General features: G+C 48.4%; 1 protein-coding gene across 4 annotated transcripts in view; it reads left to right on the plus strand.

Annotated features, from left to right (window-relative positions):
• Positions 1–22,273, plus strand: part of pak4 (p21 protein (Cdc42/Rac)-activated kinase 4) — a 41,107-nt gene that overhangs the window by 11,723 nt on the left and 7,111 nt on the right. The window contains exons 1-7 of one of the 4 annotated variants that reach the window (XM_069186376.1): positions 5,107–5,930; positions 15,385–15,606; positions 17,586–17,836; positions 18,407–18,854; positions 19,098–19,571; positions 19,673–19,806; positions 21,461–21,587. In XM_069186376.1, coding sequence (XP_069042477.1) covers positions 15,406–15,606; positions 17,586–17,836; positions 18,407–18,854; positions 19,098–19,571; positions 19,673–19,806; positions 21,461–21,587 — 1,635 coding nt within the window. In that variant the 5' untranslated portion in view covers positions 5,107–5,930; positions 15,385–15,405. Of the gene's footprint in view, positions 1–5,106; positions 5,931–5,980; positions 6,142–6,207; positions 6,231–15,384; positions 15,607–17,585; positions 17,837–18,406; positions 18,855–19,097; positions 19,572–19,672; positions 19,807–21,460; positions 21,588–22,273 lie in introns of those variants that run through there. The other 3 variants (XM_069186377.1, XM_069186378.1, XM_069186375.1) reach the window with 3 other exon arrangements.

The raw sequence follows: 22,273 nt of genomic DNA on the forward strand, positions 1-22,273 counted from the left end.
GTGAAGAGGTGTGATTATTTGCAGCAAAATATCTCATTTTTCTGGGGACTTTTTTTACTCTGGTGAAATAATGAAGATACTGGATATAGTCCTTGCAATTAGAAGAGACACACACATAGGGTGAGACCAAAGTGTTTTCTTAAAAGGCTGCCAGACCAACCAAAGGTTAAAGGAAGTGAATGTCTTTGGTCGTGAATGGAGGAGATGAAGAAAGTTTCTGACTCGAGTAACCAGAATCCTTGATGGTATCAGCAGAGTCAACCAGTGCAGGAGCTTTAGGGTCAGCAGTGGAGGAGAATATGGGGTCACTAGAGGAAACTGAGACCGCGTTTAGCGCTGAGAAACTGGAGGTGCACATAACGAGAATGTCTGGAACAGGCAGCCCAGGCAGATTGCTGCAGCTGGCGTTTTGGCATCCTTCAGAAAACATCTAGGTTTTTAGCTTTCTACAGTCGTATTAACCTCTGTCATCGATTGAGTCTTTCTTTCATTTGGAACCATTCCCACGTTCTTTTGAAAACTGGGACACCCACTCCTTCCACGCCGACAGCAGGGAAGGAGGCAGATAAGGGGATCACCTGCCCGCTGGCACAGTTCCGCATTGCTGCATTCTTCCCCCAGCACCGGAGACATGCAGGTCCCAGCAGCTGAGCTTGTTTTTCCAGTTAACAGCGGTGTTAAACAATGGGTTTGTGAAGATGTTGCTTTTTAAGAAGGCAGAGAAGGAGACTCTGCAAGTCTTTTTTTTGTTTTTTTGGTCTACTTGCTAAAGCCACAGGCTAGCTTCAACCACTGGTTCAGGAGTGTTTTTGATTGTGCATGAGGGGAATTGCTTGTAGGATCTGATTGTCTAGACATTAACTGGCAAACAGCTGAACTTGTGGTAGGATCAGCCTCATCTGACTGGTGAACTGAAGTTGAACTCCTGCTGCATAATCCAGTTGCTCAGCTCTTTCTTTTTTCATGATGCTGCTTTGAAAGTGAAAGGCAAGGGTAATACGAACATATATTTTTTTAAAAGGGTTCAAAAGAACCAAGACAATGATTGTTTTTTTTTTTTCAAGCTCAAAGCAGCCTTTGAGGTGCTGGTTTCCTTCCGGCTCCCAGTGTTTGTCTCGTTTCCTGTTTGCAAGGGAGAGTCAGCCCCCTAGGGAATGCTGGGAGACCCTGGAATACAGTAACTGCCAAGACAGTGCTTTTGGAATGTGCATACATATATATCAATATATATCAGGGAAGGGGGGAACTGCAGAGCTCAAATTCCTACAGGCTTTTTAGGTATATTTTAATTAGCAACTGATTAATACCTAAAACAGGCAATTAGACTTTTATTCGAGTCATCACTTCCATTAATTAAGATCAGAAGTAAAAGAAAAGCAGAAGACTCTCTAGAGCTCTCTACGCATCACTAATGTGTGTATTGATACATACACAGGATTAATCCATTCCGCTTTCAGATGCTCCTTGCATGAGTAGATGCATGCTTAGGTTAAACTAAATTTAGGCTAATCTGTTGTTGCCTATTATTTACTCAGTTTCTTTATCCTGTGCAGCTTATAGGATTTATTTGGAACCCAATGCATTGTGTTAAATCAATTATATTGGCACAGTATTGGCATCAAGAGCAGTGCTGTTAGTTGTGCCTGGATGCTGACAAGTGCTCAATGTGGACTTGGAGAACGCTTGGAGCCGGGCCAGCGAGTAGGGACAGCAGTGCTTGGGGATGATGGATGGAGAATGACACATCCAGCCAGCAGGGATGTGCTGAATTTGCACTGCTAGGCTGGGTGATTATCTTCCCAAGGTCCAGGGTTTAGCCATCAATGTCGCAACCCAAACCTCCTCCTCCCCTCCCTCCCTCCCCCTACGCCAATTCTGTTCAGCACATCATGCTGCAAGGGACACTTCATCTCCCTGACACAGAGGGCAATGGTGCGGTGCCCGTGAGCATGAGGGGAGAGGGAGTGTCTGGCACAGCAGTCAGCAGGTCAGGGAAAGAGAGCCACAGGTGCAGTACGAACAGCTGGTTATCGGTGGTCCGTGTCCCTTAAACATGACAGCGTGAAGTGTCAGTGGTGTACCTCTGTGAACTGAAGTAACACAGTCTGAAGACCACAGCCCTTTCCCATGAACAGGTCATCTGATCGTTTGTCCAGTTCCATGGTAATGCAGTGTTTGGTAATAATGGGGATGTACTTTGCCTGTTCCTCTCTTCCTTTCCTTTCTGCTAATGGTGGCAGTTGGTAGCCCCTCAGTGCGCATGTCCATTTTATAATTGCTGTTTGCTTGTTTTCTGGAAGATTTCCAGGAAACATGAAGTGTTGGATGAGGCTTCAAAAAACGAGCAGGTTCGTTAGTACATTGGCACAGTACAGCAGGGTAAAATATACTTTTTTTAAAACTTGGACGTGAGGGTATTCAAATTATTCTCTTAGGGTTGTTTCAGATGGCCGGTGGCTTAATTATAAAAGGTTCTTAAAACCAGTTAAGCATAAAAAAACCAAAAGCAGCAATGTAATTGGATCTTGCTTTTATGCTTCAGGCATTTTAAGAATATAAGTTTGTTGCCGAAGCGAGGGGTTGTTGTAGCGTGTTTTTCCTTGAGCATTATTGAGACCCCAGGGAATCGGCCGGCTCAGGCAGCGTGAGCATTGGCCTCCGCACAGCCCTCGCTGTGAAGACAGAAGCTGCTGCTTCTAGCTTCCTGAACCCTCTGCTTGCACTTGGTTTCCATCTGCACATGTCCTTAAGTCCTGTGCTGAGAGGGCTGTGGTTGATGTCATGTCTGTTTCAGGTGGCCTTCAATGTCTATCAAACATTCTATCTGCTAAATCTTCTTCATTGTACTCCTGCGTTTTATGTGTAAAATATGAAGATGTTAACAGGTGTCTAAACTGGGGTGACTGACATTTTATGTGTTCCCTACAGCTTCCTTTTCTAATCTTTCATTGTGTGCGAGTTTGTGCCTTGAGTAATAGGGGGCGAAAACAACAGAGGACTTGTGAGCGGAACTCGGTCGCCGCATGTTGCTTTATTGACAGCGCTGTGCTGTGCAGGAGTGGGGTTTCTTGGTGCTGGTGTTTGTTGGGAAGGCTCCAGCACTCGGGCTAACAGGATGACCTCTGCAGCCCCGGGACTCTGCTCTGATTGGATAAGGGCTTGGCTGCTTTGTTCGAACATTCGCTCTCCATTGGTTGGGCTCTCAAGGAGTGTGTGTGTGTCTGGAGCTCAAGAACACGTTTTATCTGCCCATGACTTTGGAGGTGGCAGAGGAAAGTAAGTGTCAGTAACCATTCTGCTTTTAATAATTGAATTAGCGAAACCTGGAACTGACTTTAACATTCTGACAACCAAGACTATTCAGCTGTTATACAAGATGAGTTTTGTACATATTTTGTACATGTGATTTTTTTTTAACTTTAATTACCACTTAGGTAAGAGACAGTACTTTATGATATGAGATTCCCAGAGGGGTACATGTATTTTAAAGAATGCGTCCGACATGAAATATTTTTCACAGTATCCACCTTGTGGAATGAGTCTTTCATGTGCTGCTGGAGATCTGGCATTTGTAAGTCTCTGGCTATGAGCACTTCAAATTCATTGTTACCTTCATGCTCCGACTGAGCCGTATGAAAGTGGATGCCTCCAGCCAAGCAGCAGCACTGTGATTTTCCCCAAACGTTTGTGCACCTGTGGTCTTCTGCATCAACCTCGTGAGAGAGGGTTTTGTGCCTGGTGTTGTGTTACAGGCACACTATCGCGGTCAAGGCTGCCCGCTGTAGTTTGACCTGTCCGGACCGTGTGTCCCCTTAACAAACCCATCCAGGACCATCCCAGCTCTCACAGTGACATGCATGGTCTGTGAGTAAGCTGTTCCAATGTGTAGCAGCTCGCACAGTGTTTGCACCTCATAGGAAAATGCACTCAATTCACACTGCTGCTGCTGGTGACAAAAGACAAAATCGGTCAATTCCATTTCTTTGCCAGTGGTGAAGAGACCTGCTGTGCAACCTGAGCCCTGTTGAATGACAGGGACCCGTAGATCATGGGGTGCCTTAACAATGCAGCTTTAGGTTCCCTGTGCTCAAGGGAACCTGTGATAACCGAGAAGCGTGCTTATCTGAGACACGCATCGGCAAAGCCAGGCTTCTTGGATGTGCTGGCCTGTGTATTGATGGCTAAATATTCTCCAAGTCCTGGTCAGTGGGCTTCCACTGTCAGCTCTGATCTTTTCTTTTTTTAATTTCAACCCCTTATTACATCTGGAGAATGAGAACCGTAGACAGACAGTGTAAGAACATGACTGCTTGTCCAGGTGATGGGAGAGCAGTGGAGACTTTCAGAATATTGGCAGGTGCTACATTACTATCCCTTTGTTTAGGAGCAGTTTTTAGCTGAGGGATCGGCTTACTTTCACTCAAAAGCAGTGCAACAGCACAGGCACGGTAGTTGGAAGATGGCGCTGTGAAGTAACCTGCTGCTTGAATCCAGTGCCTGGGAGCCTGGGCGAGGGGGTGTCCACTGTGGCCCTGAGGCGTGTCCGGCTGCAGAGCTGGACACAGGAGCAGGGCAGTCGGTGAGCGAACCGGCTCGGTATGTCACAGCTGGGTTTGTTCAATCACAGCCCCATGGCACCGGGACTGGCAATCCCTGAAACTCGCACACTCTCATCCTCCTTGTACTTGTAACTCCAAATTCCCTTCAAATTAAACTCCACACGCGGCGAAAATAGGGGGTATCCTCTTTTTTAAAAGAGCCGAAAAACGAACCTCCCGCGCGATGTACCTTATGTATTTTTCGAATCGCTGCTTAAGGCGTTGTGCTTCAGTGTGTTGTTTAATTATAACCAGGAACTGACACCCACGCTTTACAGTAGGTTAAAAAAATGAGAGGCGTTGAGTACACCTAGGATCGAGTCGCAACACATCATGGTCCTGGGAAACAATAACGTGTTACCTCATCTCCTGGGAAAAACATAAATTCACAGCTTCAGATTCCGCCCCGCGGTGCTGTGATGTGGGGCTTGTAGCTTTAACTGGGAGCCGGGGAGTCGCCGGGGGGGCGTGGCTTCCGCTCCCCGTGCCCGGTTTCCCGGTGACGTCACGATACTGGGCCGTATGGGTGAAACTGCAGGAATGCGCGAGGTCTGTTTCCCATTCTCCAGGCTGGCGCACGTTTCCCCCTCCTCCGAGAGGAAACGGACTGGGGGAGTTGATCGCTTTTTTTTTTTTTAATTGCGATTAGCCGTTTTGATGACACTTGACAGAGGGTAGCGGTAGGGGAATACACCGGGTCGCTGGGATAAACGACTTCCTACTTTGTTTTTGTGGACTTTTATTTTGGTTCCCATTGGATGCACGAGGCTCGGGGATGGTGCGGGTGTCTCGGGGGGATCCCGAAAGGAGATCGAGTGGATCGTGAGCACTGAGGTGGCAGCAGAACCCGTCAGCGAGACCGTGTCGGGATTCCTGCTGGCCCCGGTCGCTCGGCGCGATGGCCGTGCAGCGTCTCTGAGCTCCGCTCTGCGCCGGAGTTACTCTTGGATCAGCTGTTGCTGGACCTGGATCGCAAGCAGGAGAGGAGCTGCTCCTCAGGCTGTCCCCAGATGAGCGGGCGCTGTGCTCGGTGTACGTGATTTTTTCCGGATCGCTTTTCCCCACCCTCGAAGTTCGCAGTCCAAAACTTTAACATCTGGATGGCTTTTTTTCCTCTTCTTTTATGAGAGCCAGCAGCCTACTCCCTGTTTTATTTTTTTTGGGGGGGGTGGCGGCTCTGCTTCTTCCCTGAGCTGGTGTTTGTGACTGTGGTTTTTCGGAGAGCTGTAATTTCCCCGTCGCCAGCGCAGGAGCGCGCTGCCAGCTGTGAGAGCCGGTCGAGCCCTCGCCGGACAGTCAACAACACGCTGGGCGGACGCTCTTCTGGAAGCCGTGAGTTGTCAGCCCCCCCGATGGGTGGGTGTGTGTGTTCAGTGTTTCACTCGGAGCTGGGGCAGGCGGTTGCCATCTAGATGCCAGAGTAGCTTGAACGCCTCCTGATGGTAGTTGGCTTTTATGAACTGTAGCGCGCAGTGGGTTTCTCGGGCCTGCAGTGTTGGATCGGATCGTCGCTTCACGCGTTCCGCCTGTGACAGCGAGACAGGTGACAAGCTCTCGGATTTTCAAGGTGCTTCCAGGTTTAGGGTGGAGGTGGGCGTGCGGTTTCACTCATCGTTACATTTTACTCCGCAGGTGAAGTCAGTCGTCTTGACGTTCTGCTTTCTCGTTTTTATTTTTTCTTCACTTTTCTCGACTATTTCTTGTGAATGCGGGGGCTTTATGTCGCCGCCCCAGTCTGGGGATGACCCAGTAACATCAGGAGCTTACCCAGTGGCTGTCGGCAGGGCCGTTTCAGTAGGTTCCCAGCTGTAATGTTATCAGTGAGTGGATTGGAGCTGTGGGCTCTAACCTCTCAGGGACAGTTGGTTTGGTCTCTGTCTGCGCTGCACTTTGCTGGCCAGAAAGCATTGATTGTGTGTTCTTAAGCGCTAAACCTTGCTTGTGCTTCATTAGGCTCAGACAGATCTGTAAATTAGAGCACAGCCAGAAAAAGACAGCCTCGGGGACGCTGGGCTGTTTCTAAACTAGCTTTCTGGGGGTCACAGAATCCAGCAGGTTTTTTGTTGAACCCAGGTTTTAAACATTCTTCTTCAAATTAATCCAATTAAGGTTTATCCCTCCTCCTCAGGCTCGGTCCCCAGGTGTTTCCTGATTCTTGCAGTCAGTACAGCTTCAGCAGAGCAGGCCTCGGACCCCGTTCTCACCTGCTGCGCTGGGTCTTTGTCAAACACTGTGAATTCACCCATAACAGCTGCTGACCCGTGCCTCGGCCTTCTCCCTGCTGTCAAGCTGATGGTTCCTGACCTTTCATTTCTAATGGCGGAGCAAGTGGGCTGGTGGTTTTTAGTGAGCTGGCAAGTGCATGTGTAGTGAACTGATGGGTTAGCAATACGGAGGGGAGAATATAATAGATTTCAGCAGCAAGGAAATTAATAAAAAAGCTACAAGGTAGCACAGCTGTTTTCAATTAAGGCAAATAGTTTAAAATGCTTCCATGGCATTTAACAGTGTAACGTGGGCGCCTGGTAATCTCTGTGTGCATGAAATGCCTTGATTATCTGAAGCAAGGCTCACCCAGAAATAACACCTCTTCAGCTTTCCCAGGCCAGGCTGCTGTCTTCTGCCCGACTTGATTTTAGCATGTCCAGCTGCTGTTGCAGTCACTGCATCATAACATGTCTGCTGCCACGGATACGATCCACTGGCTGCCGTTCTGTGTGATGTTTCTGCCCCCTGCGTGTTGCGCTGCTGCAGCACTGGACTTGGGAGAACAACTGAAACAATAACGCGACCAGTTTAGAGTGGCAGAATTCTTAAACTGCCTTCAAATTAATTAATTGCTTACACTTATATAGCGCTTTTCTGGACACTCCACTCAAAGCGCTTTACAGGTAATGGGGATCCCCTCCACCACCACCAATGTGCAGCATCCACCTGGATGATGCGACGGCAGCCATAGTGCGCCAGAACGCTCACCACACATCAGCTATCAGTGGGGAGGAGAGCAGAGTAATGTAGCCAATTCATAGAGGGGGATTATTAGGAGGCCATGATTAGTAAGGGCCAATTGGAAATTTTGGCCAGGACACCGGGGTTACACCCCTACTCTTTTCGAGAAACACCCTGGGATTTTTAATGACCACAGAGAGTCAGGACCTCGGTTTTACGTCTCATCCGAAGGACGGCGCCTGTTTTACAGTATAGTGTCCCCGTCACTATACTGGGGCATTAGGACCCACATGGACCGCAGGGTGAGCGCCCCCCGCTGGCCCCACTAACACCTCTTCCAGCAGCAACCTTAGTTTTTCCAAGGAGGTCTCCCATCCAGGTACTGACCAGGCTCACACCTGCTTAGCTTCAGTGGGTTGCCAGTTGTGAGTTGCAGGGTGATATGGCTGCTGATCTTGTTTGGTTGAGGTCGGCGTGCCAAACAGACCAGATGAAGAAGTAAACATCGCAGGTTAAAGTTTTTTTTATGTCAAGTAGAACATTTATTGGGTCACAAGTCTCTCTTCTGTGACTGCTTTTTTCCAGCTACAGGGTGTAGTGTGTTCTCTCAAAGCCTCTGGGATTGCGTTCAGGGACGACACCATGAGGACCTCTGAACACTGGCTTTCAGCCCCTTAGGGACTGGTCCAGTTCCAGTTCTTTTGAGCTCTCCTGGGAGGTTAATAGCAAGATGGCTGTGGCCTTTCACACTGTCTGCTTCTTTCGCTCTGCGGAAGAAGGTCTTTAAACTTGGGAAGACACTTCCAAGCAGGGGGATTGCCGGCTGGGTAACCATGTCCTGTACCCGCTAGCCCCCTTTCTGCTCTCCCAGCTCCTGACGGGACGGGTGCTTTCTTCGTAACTGGGAGCGCAGGGAGTTTTGTGCCTCCTGCTTTCCCCCCAGAGCTCTGCGGCCAGCTCGTGTGTCCTCTTCCTTCCCCGGCAGCGCAGTCCATACAGTAATGCCTTTCTTACTGTTCAGCAGTGCATAATAGTATGCTAATGATGTGTCTCACAGAACAAGGAAATATCAGTCATGCCGTGGTCGGGCACAGTGCGTGGGGTGTCATTCATTTTATTTAGAGTGTTCCGTAATCCACCCTCTGAGGTAAGAATGCTTTTTTTTTTAAAAAAAAGAGAATGGTGTCACTGGGAAGGAGTTACACTCGATGACTACTTGTGAGAGGATAAAGAAGCTATTCAGAAAGCAGATGTTAAAAGCTTTTTACTATGCAATGCAATTAAAGACCAGCACATTAGAGTGTGCCCTCTTCTGATTTGAAGGGGCGGTACACGAAGAGCCTTTGTCTGATGTTTGTAGTAGAGGCCGATAGTTTCAGCTACTTTGAATGAGATTGAACACAGACACATTCCAGATTGCTTTTATATTTGCTGAGCTTAGCTTTTTTTTTAAAAATAATCACTCCTCCCACACGCACAAAACAAACAAATAAACCCTGAGTTTTTCACTTTTCCCGAATTGCTTTTACACCAAGAGTATCAAGACCTGTGGCCTGACAGGCCTGATATCTGCATCAGAGTTCAGAATTCCATCCTTCCTGTTGAAGATGTTTGCAGCTCCCTGTTGTGCTTGGTGTTGGGGGGTTCTGTCTCTGTTTGAAGGATGCTGTCATTTCAATATGGCAGGACTGTGTTGGGATGAAGATCTCAGACAAGGGGATGTGGCTGTGTGATGATCAGCCAGCTGACGGGCAGCAGGCAGCTGAGTGTTTTTGTTAGTGAAAAGCTGTAATCAGGCACCTGCCATACACTCTCACCTGTAGCTCCCAGCCCTCCTGACAAATGACTGTAATCTTCTTCTGGCCCCAGGCCTGCAGAGAACCTGCCCCGACCGCCGAGCTGTCAGCCTGGAGACCCAGAGGGCTGTGCACCTGTTCACACCTGTGAGCGCACAGGTGTCCTTCTCTGCCTGATGCTCTGCAGATACCTTGAACACCTGAACACTACTAAATCGTTCCTGTGGTGTTTGGTGGGCATCCTTGCCTGGAGAGAGCTACAAGGGCACCAGTTGCATAATTTCATCCATTCCTTCTTTTTACTGTTAATTCCCTCAAAGTTTCTGTTAAACTCTTACCTTTTGGTATTTGCCGTCCTCTTTAAACTGATGGCTGATGATTGTGAGGCTGTTGAGCTGTGGGCAGCTTGAAAGCAGCAACTTCACATACTTTAATTTGATGTTTTGGGGATTATTTTTTTCCTAGGCTTTCCAAGGGCTTGGATCCATGCAATTAAAGTGGGGGAGAACCACTCGTAAAGAAAGTGATTATCAGATGGAATCTGATGGAACGCCTGTATTTTGGGATTGTATTTGCTTTGCATGAGAAAAGATCCATCGTAAAGGAGGCAGTTTGTTTTCTACAGGTGGAATACTCCATTACTTATGAACACTTAACCACATATCCAGCAGGCTTTTATTTGCTATAGCGCTGTTTGCAACAAAACCTTTTTTGAAGTGTACTGCAGTTGACAGTATTGTGCAGAAATGGCTGATAGTGTGGACACAGAGAAGAGGAAAGCAAAAGTTCCCAGGGGTGGAAACAATCCTCTGGGCTCCCCCAGGTTCTGTGGTTGTCTTTCCTCCAGGCAGTGGATTCATGGAGCAATAATTACAATAACTCCCGGACAGTCCAGGATCTGTTCCCTGCTTCCCTGAGCCTGTCGTCATGGTTATCCGAGTGCAGTAGTTGAAGTTTCCTGGGTTTGCCCTCTTGGGTCCAGCTTTCCAGCTTCGGGTGTCTTGCACTGCCCAGGTCCCAGCACACGGATCCTGAAACGGACGTAACTGATCGGAAGGCCACAGTTTCAGGCGTGTCCTTTTCTGTTTGTGTTCGGCAGAAACACGTCTGCTAAAAACCCCAGTCATTTGTCACAGTTACATTATCGGAGGAGTTTCGGATTAGCTGAAACGATACAGAAAATTCAGCATGTTCCAGTTGGGAGTATTGTTCACCCACTGTGTTATTTCTTCAGCATGTACTGCATGATGACAGGGAACAGATTCCTGCCAGGACGGATCCTGTGTGTTTTTTCCCCCACAGTATTAGAAGTGACTTTGTAGGGTCTGTTGTTGTCAGGAAGCGTTGCTCCCTCAGTGACCCAGATCGTGTTTGCTTTTACATTAGAGTGCCAGTAAGATTAGAAAGACTGAGCAAGCATGGTGTGTGTTTGCCTGTGTTTTAATGAAATTGGTTCGAGGAAGTGTAACAAAAAAAGCATCGAAGAGTTTGTGTCCTTAAGGGACTGAAGCCCAGGAACGGGCGATGTCTTTCTTTTAAAACATCCAAACCACAACTTGTCTGTAGTTAGGCCCACATTTCCTTTCAAGAGGAGTAAAATTAATCGGTGGCTCTAATTTTGTGAAGTCAGCATTTTCCCCATTTCATCCCTATGAGTGGTTTTCAGCGTTTTGTTTGTCATCTCTGACCGCGACGTGCTGATGTGTCACGGCTCAGTTCTGGTGAGCCTGCAGACCGGGCCTCAGAGGCCACAATCTCACGATTGCCAGTGACGTGGCGCGGGGTTTGGTAGCGCACACACTGCCCCCATCCTGGCTCCAGCTCTGCGCGGGGATTTTGTGTTGCGGAGGAGGGAAACAGCAGAGCTTTACTCATTGTCATTCCCGGTGAGGATCCTGAGGACGAGCTGCTCCTTTGCGTTCGTTCGAAGTACCAGATGATTTTTGATTTTGTCCAGAGCCGTGCTTGTGTCGAGCCGTTTTAAAACGCTAAGGGGGTTGAGCCCCAGGGCCAGTTGTCACGGCTTCACTCTGAAACGGACTTTTGTTCCACCCAAATCGTCACCAGCCCAGTCGTTCCGATGGAAATGCCTGGATCATAATGAGAATTAATGTTCTGGCTGAAAGCCCGAAAGAAATTTAGCGCTTGAGGTGAAGACCATCTTTTATTCAATCACCTTTCACAGGCCTTGATCCTGAGAGTAAGTAACACCTGAGGGGTGTTTTGAATTGTGGTGTTGATCCAAGATTTAGGTTATTTGGTTATTTGCTGTGAATTCTCCACTTCTCCACTGAGGCTGTGCTGTGGGGGGTGAAGGTTGGGACTGTGACTTTATGGGTCTCAGATGATAAGATCACTTTATTGGCCATATACAATTTCTTGCATTAGGAATTTGCCTTTTCATGTACCCCAGCTTGCTCTCCATGAGACACACAGTGCCACTGCTCCGCCCGTTACATCTGCCTATAGAATTAGCAAAGATGTTACATCACCCCCTTGGCTAATTCTATAGGCAGGTCAAACCAGCAGTGCTGCAATGTACTGGTGGTGCAGTAGATCTTATTATTAATGGAACACATAGTAGTTCGAGTAGGGAGCTGTGTCAGCATGCATAGGCTGCAAAGGAAAAAGTAAATGTTTATTCCTGCTGAAAAGAGAAGAAAAACACGTTTCGGCTGTGGAGCTTCTTCACACCCGACAAAGGCTCCAATTGAACATGTTCAGTTGGAGCCCTCCAAATCAGAATCGGCTGGTTTTCCACATCTTTGAACAGACTGGTGATATCTGTGGTGAGGAATTCACAAGGGCACAGTCGGCAGTGTGTATCTGAGGGCTGTGTTTGGGTTAAGGGAGTGTCCTGCCTGATACCCGCATGGCAAAAACAAAAAGGAAAATCAACATTAACTGCTTCCATTCTGAAAGTGCTTTGGAAGCAGAAAGGCTGTTGTTTCTAAACCTCTAACATTAGTAAAACCCATGGTGCTAAAATGAAACACTGACTTAATAGTAGGATTAAACTTATCCCATCCAGCCAGTGTTTGCTGATATCCTTCTGTACAGTTTCCAGCTGGCTGAAGTTTCTGTAATATCCTGAAATACAATGTGGTGTTCAGCAAAAACATACCACAATGTGGGTTACTATTAAGTAAGATTATTTGTTTGCTGGTAAATACATTTCCTTCTTTTTTTTCCTCCATCTTTCGGATTATCGTGGATTTGCTGAATACAAATAGTTCTTGTCCCTCCAGCAGCCCGAGATCCAGAGTGCTCTTTCTCTTGAGAAGACCGAGTTCTCCGAAGAAAGAAAAAGGGGCTCCATTATGCAGTCCTTCCCACAGGTTCACAGTGTCATTCCGGGCTCCTGGAACGTATACAAGCTGGCACCTGGAGCAGGCTTTGTCGGGCTTGTACTTACTGTCTTCTATTAATGTATGTCAGCCTGCACAGACATGGAGCAAAATCGTTTGATGAACCTTTCTTTTTTGGGGGGGTTTATCCGGGGCAGTTTTCACTGGTGTACTCGGCACACAGGGAGCTGTCTGCACCGTGCCCATGCCCTCCCCACACCAGGATGTCAGTGACTGACGGGCGGAAGCTGTTGAGCTGTCAGTGTCAGGCACTTCTGAGAGCGCTTCAGGCCCGGTTGAGAAACAGGAAGTCATTAGGGCTGGAAATTGCTGCTTATTGCCTCTTGCCAGCCAATTGGACAGACTTACTGGCAAAAAGATTATTTCAAAAACAGCTTTTTCTTAATGATTCAAAAGGGCTGCTCTGTTACACTGTGTATTAATACACAGATCCATTTTGACACTAGGTGCAAACTTTTTAACTCAGAAATGTCATCTTAGAACCAACTCTTATTTATTTACTGTGACGACCTGCAGGCTCACTTATACAGCAGGCCGTGTACTGGAACAGTTAAGAAACAAGTACCTTGCTCAAGGATAAACCTGCTGTGTCCCATCTAGGATATGAACCTGCAACCTTCCAGCTGGGAGTTGAAATTGAATTCTGATAGGGCGACCAACTTTGTGCTGAACAGAAAGCAGAAAGCAGGAGACTCTTTTTTACGTCGGGGTTGTGAAATTCCAGAACTGACTCCCTTCTCGTGGGATCCTCCGTGAAACCGACAGATGGGATTTTCTGCACCATTTAGCTGCTAGCAGTGAAACAAGCAAGCCCAGCCAAGCGGCCTCCTCTTCTCTGTCCTTTTCTGCTTGAGTGGTGCAGTCTCTATGCGTGGTGCTGAAAGCTCACAGGTGATAAATGCTGAAATGGACCAAACTGTTACACAAGAGGAAGGGATTTGTCAGGCTATCCCAACAAACAGGGTTAATGAGTCATTTATCAAATAATTATTCCCTCCCCCTCCTCCTTGAGCTGGCCTTAGGGAACAGATTTCAGCGCAAACATAGATTAGGTCCTTTTGTAGATTTTTTTTCTCACCGTAATACTGATTTCTCAGCCACAATAATCCGATTTGCATGTCTGCAGAAAGTATTGCAAAAAAAAAGCTTTGCAAATTCAAGACCATCACTGGAAGCTTTTTTTTGTTTGTTTGAATCTGTTTTTATTTAGTCTCCTATGTTTGGGCTATAGTCTTCTGGTGTGCCTTTGCTTCCTAAAAAAGATATGTCATGACGTGGATGTGGTTTGGAGTAATCGGGCTATGAAGAGAAAATTAAAACGCCTAAATGACTACTGTTCGGCTCCACTTGCTTTTTCCAGTTTTGCCTTCTGCTGCATTTGCACTAAAGTCTGTTATGTAACATCACAGTGTTCGTGGATAGAAGTGGAGAAACAGGAGAAAAGTACATGTTTCCACGTGTACATATTGTGACAGTCAAATCAAACTAATCAAGCATATATATAAGTGCCTGTATGTGATCCAACCCCTGCATTTATTTTCAAAAGAACTTTTCTAAATGTTTTTTTTTATTTGTTTTTCTTCAGGTGCTGCAGTTACTCAGATCTAAATCAATGATTGTAATTTTCCAGTACATTGACTGAACAATCCAAGCTCTTCTGATGCAGGGAGGGCGACTGGTGTGATCGATCAATTTTTTTCTCTGAGGAAGTTGGGGGCAGGGGGATTGATATTCTTAAATATGGATTCAACAAAGTAAAAGTGCAGTCCTATGACTATTGCGGTCAAGGTCTTTTGAACCAACCTTTCGTTTTGTCACGACCACCATTTCCGGCACCCAGAAACATCAGCTACTAATGTACACTAGAAGCAGCTGTACATTAGAATTAACCTTTTTCTTGCTGCCTTAAGGTTCTGGGCCTACCTGTTCTCTGACAAAGACCTTTCAATTTGCTTGGCATTTCTCAGAGTGCCATCTGTGACTCTTCGGAGCCGGTGTCAGTGGTCGTTTCCAAATCTGAGCGTATGATATCGTTTGGGACACTGGAGGAATTCTGGGTAAAGAACCTTGGTCAAGAGTGCAGCAAGCAGTATGCTGATATTGGAAATGGGCTCAAAATCCTCTGGTTTGGAGTCCTCAGCCTAGACAGCTATACCACGAGTACACGTAAAGCTGCAGTATTTCAAATGATCAGTGGTGCGCAAAATTGTATCTTTTATTTCCTCTTTCCACATAAAACCCGGCTAAAATCCCAAAACATTGTTTGACTTCGGCTGGGCTCTTCGCCGTCTCATTCTTAAGAATGCAACAAGGTTTCCAAATAGGAGGGGGGTATTTGCCCCATCAAGCTTGTTTGGTTTCCAGTTAGCTTCTGTCTGGTTTCTTCAAGAAAGCCAACTGATTGTTTCCGACCCCCACAGACCTTTGTAAGACGTGTAAAGACGTGCCTTCTGTTCTTCCCTTTGCTTTGCAGTTACATCCTTGGGTGTGTGCTTTACTGGCACGAAATGACTTAGGCCATTCACTTTTAGGCAGGAGGGTGCAGGTTTTCCAGTGCAGCAGTGACGCTGAAATGGTGCCCTGCTGTGCTGCATGTGGCCCGTTGCGTCCATGGCCCTGGGCCGTGAGAGCTGGAGGAGCGGTGCCTCAGTGCGTCTGCTTGTGTGCTTGCAGGTCTCATGCCCGCCCGCAGCCATGTTCAGTAAGAAGAAGAAGCAGCGCATCCAGATCTCGGCGCCCTCCAACTTCGAGCACCGCGTGCACACGGACTTCGACGAGCAGGAGCAGAGGTTTGTGGGCCTGCCGCGGCAATGGCAGAGCCTGATCGAGGAGTCTGCCCGCAGGCCCAAGCCCTTCATCGATGCCTCGGTCATCACCACCGTCGAGCCGCGCAAGGTGAGGGACCCTCGCCCCTGGCCGGGCCAGTGCTGCTGGTCAGCTGAGGCTCCGAAGTGGCTGAAAAGCAGCGCTCAAGGGAGCAGAGACTTGAGCTGTTGGATACTTCTGTCCAACCTGGGGTCAATATTGTTACGTTTGATTTTTTTTTTCACGACATTCGTGATCCAGATACAGCGTTGGGAAGATATTCCAATCTAGTTTTTTTTTACAAATACGTGTTATTGGAAAGTCTGTCAGGAAGCTGGCCCACCCAATGGGACTGCCCTTGTTTTCGATGTTAAAATCTTTGGGTTTTTCCATGTAGTTCTAACAGGACTGCAGATTGCTGTCTGTTTTTTGTGAGTGTGGTAGAAAATTGGTTATTAAAATATACAGCTTTTCAATTTAGATCAAATATGATAGGTCTAATTGAATATATTCAAATTCGAGCAGAAACTGTGACATATATTTGATATATTAACAGCAGCAAATAGAACTGGTTACTGATAAAATCCTTAGACCATAGGTTAACAAGCTCTGAATTCAAGAGAATAACATTATTATTATTATTATTATTATTATCATTATTATTAATAATAATATTTCAAGTATATGCTGCAGTATATGTTGAATATTATCATGTCGATACAAAAGGATGCAAAGTCAATTTGTAAATCCTCCTTACAACTGTAATAACACTCTGTGATGCCTGACAGTGTAATTCATAAAGTGATTAGCCAGTGCCTTGCTTATGATGCCTTTTAATAAAACCCTGAACTAAATAATCCTCTGACAGAGACTGAAATATTTCAGATTCATGTCAGGGAAAGGGAGTTGTGTAGGATGAGAAGCTGAGTTGACTCAGGGGTGTGAGTCTGGTTAAGCTTTTCTGTGGAAACAACTGGGCTGTTGCCATTTAACTAATCAGTCAGTCGATAAAAAAAAGTGCTTTTCTTCAGGCTGCAGTCGTGAGAGAGCTTGGTGTGAAGGGCGGGTGATATATTTAACCAAGCTCTTTGAAGAAGGGTTGTGTGTCCCTTTACTTTTTTTTAACCATTCTGATGGTCTGTCTTTACTTTGTGATGTAGTCCAGGGTCTAATCCAGTAAAAATCAATGCTGCTCGCCAGTCAATATCCACGTCCCAGTTACAACCAGAACCTCCCAGACATTGAGAAGCTCCCCAGTGGCTGTGCTGGGAAACCTCATTCTAAAAGCAATCCAGTTTATTTATAAATCCTTTAACAGAATTTATCTAGAGGTCTGGCTTTCAGAAAGGCAGATATATTTCAGTGATGCCTGGAACGGACTGTGGAAGCCAGGAAGACAAATTACAGGGAGAGTGATATTTCTTTATACAGATGGCCTAAATTGTAGGGGGATACCAGCATGGAGTGCTTCAAGCCTCCTTGTGCATTTTCACATGTCAAGTGGGAAACAAAATTGCAGGTTACACACCCTACTGCCTTCGTATTATCCTTACATTTTTTCAATCCAAAGTATTTTTGGTTTTGCTTTAGAGGCAAATTTGTTCCTTTTAAATCAAGGTTTGAGTGAGTATAAGTCTTAGAAGGTCTTCTGTTTATTTCCTGGTCTTCCTGAATGATGGATTTGTCAGTCTGCTGTAAAAAACATGTATTTTTATTGTCCTTCTGCTGCTGTGGCAAGCTGTTTAAGTACTTTTTCATGTCCGTATTTTATGATCTCTTTGATATCATGGGTATCGCACACAGAATTGGTGAGATCATGGGTATCGCACACAGAATCGGGGAGATCATGGGTATCGCACACAGAATCGGTGAGATCATGGGTATCGCACACAGAATCGGGGAGATCATGGGTATCGCACACAGAATCGGGGAGATCATGGGTATCGCACACAGAATCGGCGAGCTCATGGGTATCGCACACAGAATCGGCGAGCTCATGGGTATCGCACACAGAATCGGCGAGATCCGTGAGCAGTGGGCTCAGTCTCCCCCCGCTTGGTGCCTTGCAGACCATTGTGCGAGGCAGTAAGATCGGAGCGGACGGCTCACTCACCTGGCTCCTGGACGAGTTCGAGATGATGTCAGTGACGCGCTCCAACTCCCTGCGCCGGGGCAGCCCCCCCACGCAGCCGCGCCGCGACTCCGCCTCCTCGGGGGGCGGGCAGGAGAACGGGGAGCCCCGGCCCAGACCCCCAGCGGACAGGCACGGAGAGGACCGGGAGAAGTACTGCGCGCCAGCTGAGATCCACCTGTCTCCCAAGTAAGCGAGCAAACGAGCCCTGCAGTGAAACCTGCCCCAGTGTCTCCGTTACAGCCCCCGTTACATGAAAATGTCCAGACATCGTGCAGTCTCCCTCTGACTGCCACACAGCACTTCCTGTCGGGCTCCGAGTCGCGCTACCAGACAGGGATGCGTGTCTTCCTGCTCTGTTTTCCTAACGCACGCACATCCCCGGATGTTTATATGCAACCACTGGACAAGTAAAACGCTAGTCCTGTAGATACTTATTTCTTTTGTTTGCAGGGTGGCATTCACAATTTTTTTTGCTCTAGAATTTGTATTATGGATTTTTAAGCAGAAATGTCGTTTACTTTAAAGAGTACTTCTGGGATTTAAAGATGCGAATCGAGATGATCAGGTCCGGTGTTTTGTTTGTGGATATCCCACTCCTGGGTAAATGACTACCACCAGCCCAGGAAAGTCATGTTTGCCAAAAGGGAATGGAGTTAGTGCTTCGTTGAACGCGCTACATAGTTTTGAGACGATTCTGTCCCGGAGGAGGTGAAAACATTGTCCTGTTTGTAAGAAAGTTTCTTCTTTGTCCCGAAGAGAGCGGCCCAGGCAGGAGCAGCCAGGGACGGGCGATTCTGTGCGGGACAGGCAGCACGGGGGACAGTCCCAGCGGCCCCCCCGCTCCCACCGCGAGGACGGCCGGCCCCAGCAGCAGCCCCGAGGGCAGGAGCCCAGCCGACCTCCGAGCTACGACCGCACGGGTCCTCCCCCTCCCCCCCCTCACCGGGACAGGGAGCCCCGAAACCACCAGGACCAGGTGGTGCGGAGGGAGGGCGCTGGGGACAAGAGGCCCAAATCCAGCTACACGGGCCGGGACACTAGCCCCCAGTCCCCCAGGGACAAGCGGCCCCTCTCGGGCCCCAACATCCGCACCCCCAACCTCCCCGTGACCGATGGGGTGGCAAAGACTGTGCAGCAGACCAGCCGGCCCTTCAACACCTACCCCCGCACGGAGAGCGACTCCGGCCGGGGCACCAGCAGCCAGGTACGGGGAGGTGGAGGGGGCAGATGGGGAGAGAGAGAGGAAGGTGTACGTAGTGAATAAGAAGTGATTGAGGCAGAGGCACTCCACGGGTGTGCTCCAGGGGCAGGGCCAAAGGGATTAGTGCAAAGATGGAGCACGTGGATCCACCGAGAATAGTCGATTGATCAGATCAGGTGTGAGAGCTGCTGAATCTGTATGAGCCGCCTCGTGTGAAATTAACGTGTTTGACGCCCGCCCCCGCAGGAGCTGAAGCCCGGCCGCCCGCACGAGGCTCCCCCACACAACGGCCCCACCGGCGGGGGCGGCAAACCGGGGTCCGGCGGGGGCGTCGGCAGCAAGGTGGCGCAGGGGCAGCCGCGAGGAGACTCCCACCACCCCCCCCACCATCACTCCTCCCACCCGGGCCTGGGTCCCGACCCCCACCCCCCCCCTCCCCCGGCCCGCTACCCGCCGGCCCAGCCGCCCGCCCCCGGGCCGCCCCAGGCGCGCTCGCCGCAGAGGGAGCCCCAGCGCGTCTCCCACGAGCAGTTCCGCGCCGCGCTGCAGATGGTCGTGGACCCCGGGGACCCCCGCACCTACCTGGACCACTACATCAAGATCGGGGAGGGCTCCACCGGCATCGTCTGCATCGCCACCGTCAAGAGCACGGGCAAGCTGGTGGCCGTGAAGAAGATGGACCTGCGGAAGCAGCAGCGCCGGGAGCTGCTCTTCAACGAGGTAGGAGGACCACCCCCGGTCACACGCTCTCCGCAGGTCACGGCGAAGCCACGCAGGCGGCGGACCGCTGGTTCACTCCTTTTCTTTCTTTCTTCTTCCAGGTGGTGATCATGAGGGACTATCACCACGACAACGTGGTGGAGATGTACAACAGCTACCTGGTGGGGGACGAGCTGTGGGTGGTCATGGAGTTCCTGGAGGGCGGGGCCCTGACGGACATCGTCACCCACACCAGGTCCGCGTTCGCACGGCAGGCGCAGAACGGGCACGAGTCGCACGCACTAGGACCCTTCCTAACATCGATCTAGACACCCGCGCACACGGACTTGGTTCAACGGCCGGATTTGAAATAGCCGGTGAAGGCGGTGCTATCGTGTCATGCGCCCCTCTCATGCACACAAAATAGAATGAGCCCTGAACGCATCTAAATTCAGCAGAGAACCAACACAAGTAGCAGTGCAGACTGTGCCCTGCATGAGCAAGTCAAAACCTGAACATTGTTTCTCCTAAGGCTATTTTTTAAAAGCCGAGGATAAGCTGCGCAGCAGAAGCTGTTGTGGAGAATCTCACAGTCATTCAGCTGGTCATTCAGGAAGTGCAAATGGGTGTGAGACGCTTACAGTGTCACTGTGCCTCTCCTGGACTGAGAGACATGCACATAGCCTGTGCGCTGTCTGTCCTGCCAGTGAAAGACCTTGCTGTTGAGCAGGGGTTCTGCATCCCATGACCTAGAGAGCTGAGGAAGTTTGGAGGAGTGGCCTCCAGCGACCAGGTTGATTCACAGACTAGAAATGCGCTGCTGATTGATACTGTGGTCTTCCTGGAGAGCTAAAAATAGACAGCAGGCAAATCTAACTTCGTTGCCGGTTCTCACTGCTCCTCCAAAAATAACTGCAGCAACAAGCCTGTCATCTGTAACCTGCTTTTCCTGTAGCCAGGCTAATCCTGAAGGCATTCGCAACTAGTTCCTCTCCGCTCGCTGCGTGGCTGCGACCTCAAACTGTCACCGGTGAAAACGCTGGCAAGGTCCATAATTATCAAGAACTGGCTTCCAAAACGGGTGTAGAGTTCTGTACCAGGATGGGCACCTAAGATTACCCATGGGAGTCACTCAAAACGGAAATGTCTTTTGCGGTTTAGGTGTGAATCAAACATGTTTGCTTTTTGAAGGGGGGGGTAGATTCACATCGGGTTGGGATGTGGATCCCACCTTCTCATTCCCTTCGGTTACCGAACAAGATAACACATTTCTTTCCCCTCGTGATGGTGAGTCAGGTGGGTCCATTTAAGGAGGAGGTGGGGAGAGAATCTGTCTCGCTCAGATTGTTCAGTCATTCACCCCTACACTTCTTCTCCTTCGATACTAAGCATCTTTCATGACCACTTCGATATCATAGTCAAATGAAAAACAGACCATGTTCTGGGTTCCTTTAAAGCAGATCTTAAAAATTAAAACATTTCAGTTTTTCTCATATAAAAAAATCTTTTTATATTGTAATTTCCCTATGAAAGGGCAGACTTTTCCTCAAAGTAATTCCACTTCGTGCCACCAGGTGGTGGTATTTTGAGTCCGCTCTGCTTATTTTTCTTCAGGGCAGTCTTGTTTCATTAACACCAAGTGCAGCATATAGTAGTTTTAACAGCACAGAGATCAAAGTATGTTTATATATAAATGTAATGTTAGTTTTAGATTTGGGGCCAAGGTTAGTTCCGGATGCGCTGTAAATTGATGCTGCTGAAAGATCATTCATGGAGCCGAAACACGAATGCCTGTATGAATGTGGGGTAGGTTTCTAATGTACAGTTTTCATTCCATGGTTCCCAATGGATTTTAACCCCCCGAGGGAGAAACCCTAGTGAGATTTCATTTCGGGTGTCTCCCATTTCAGGATGAACGAGGAGCAGATCGCCACCGTGTGCCTGTCTGTCCTGAAGGCGCTGTCTGTCCTGCACGCCCAGGGTGTCATCCACAGGGACATCAAGAGCGACTCCATCCTCCTGACCCACGACGGCAGGGTAGGAGCCTCCTTTCAGTCCAGCTCACTGGACACTCGTGCAGCTCGTTGGCCTGGGAGGCATGAGCAGGGCAGTCCTCGAGCGGTCACTGACACCCGTCCTGCTGCTCTGGGGCTTAAGACGCTAATTGGCCAAGGACCCCATCCCAGACCTTGTTTGAAGTTGCCCAAAGAGCTCACCATCCTGGACATCACAAATCATCTGTAGTTTACAAAAAGCTCACAAGGCTGTACATAGTGATGGTTTACTGCGGGGGTAAACGGCTCTGATCGTGGAGGCCAGTGTGTCGAGCTGGAAAGGGTTGTTGGGATGGTCCCATTAAGCCATTAATGAGCCAATTAGGTTATGGAGAGCCAGAATGAATACTTGCAGAGACTCTGGACCTCCAGAACCAGGATTGCCTGGATTATGGTGACCAATGCAACTGGGTTTCTTGTGTAGCACATAAGAACTGACAAAGCAGACTCTGATGCACTTACTGTAAAAGGGGACAATTTCCCGTCACTGTGATATTGTAAGTGCACTGTCACACACTTATATTATCTATTAAACTTTTTACATAGGCGTATCTAATATTCGTCTCTATTATATCTCCTCCGAACTGCCTTTGATCTTGGTTCAAGGGTTTCACTTTCCTCATCCTGTTTATTTCAAGTGGTTTCTCTGTTTTGCACGTTCAGTTTATT

Source organism: Lepisosteus oculatus, chromosome 3 (genome assembly GCF_040954835.1).
Source record: "Lepisosteus oculatus isolate fLepOcu1 chromosome 3, fLepOcu1.hap2, whole genome shotgun sequence".
NCBI classification, from domain to species: Eukaryota; Metazoa; Chordata; class Actinopteri; order Semionotiformes; family Lepisosteidae; genus Lepisosteus; species Lepisosteus oculatus.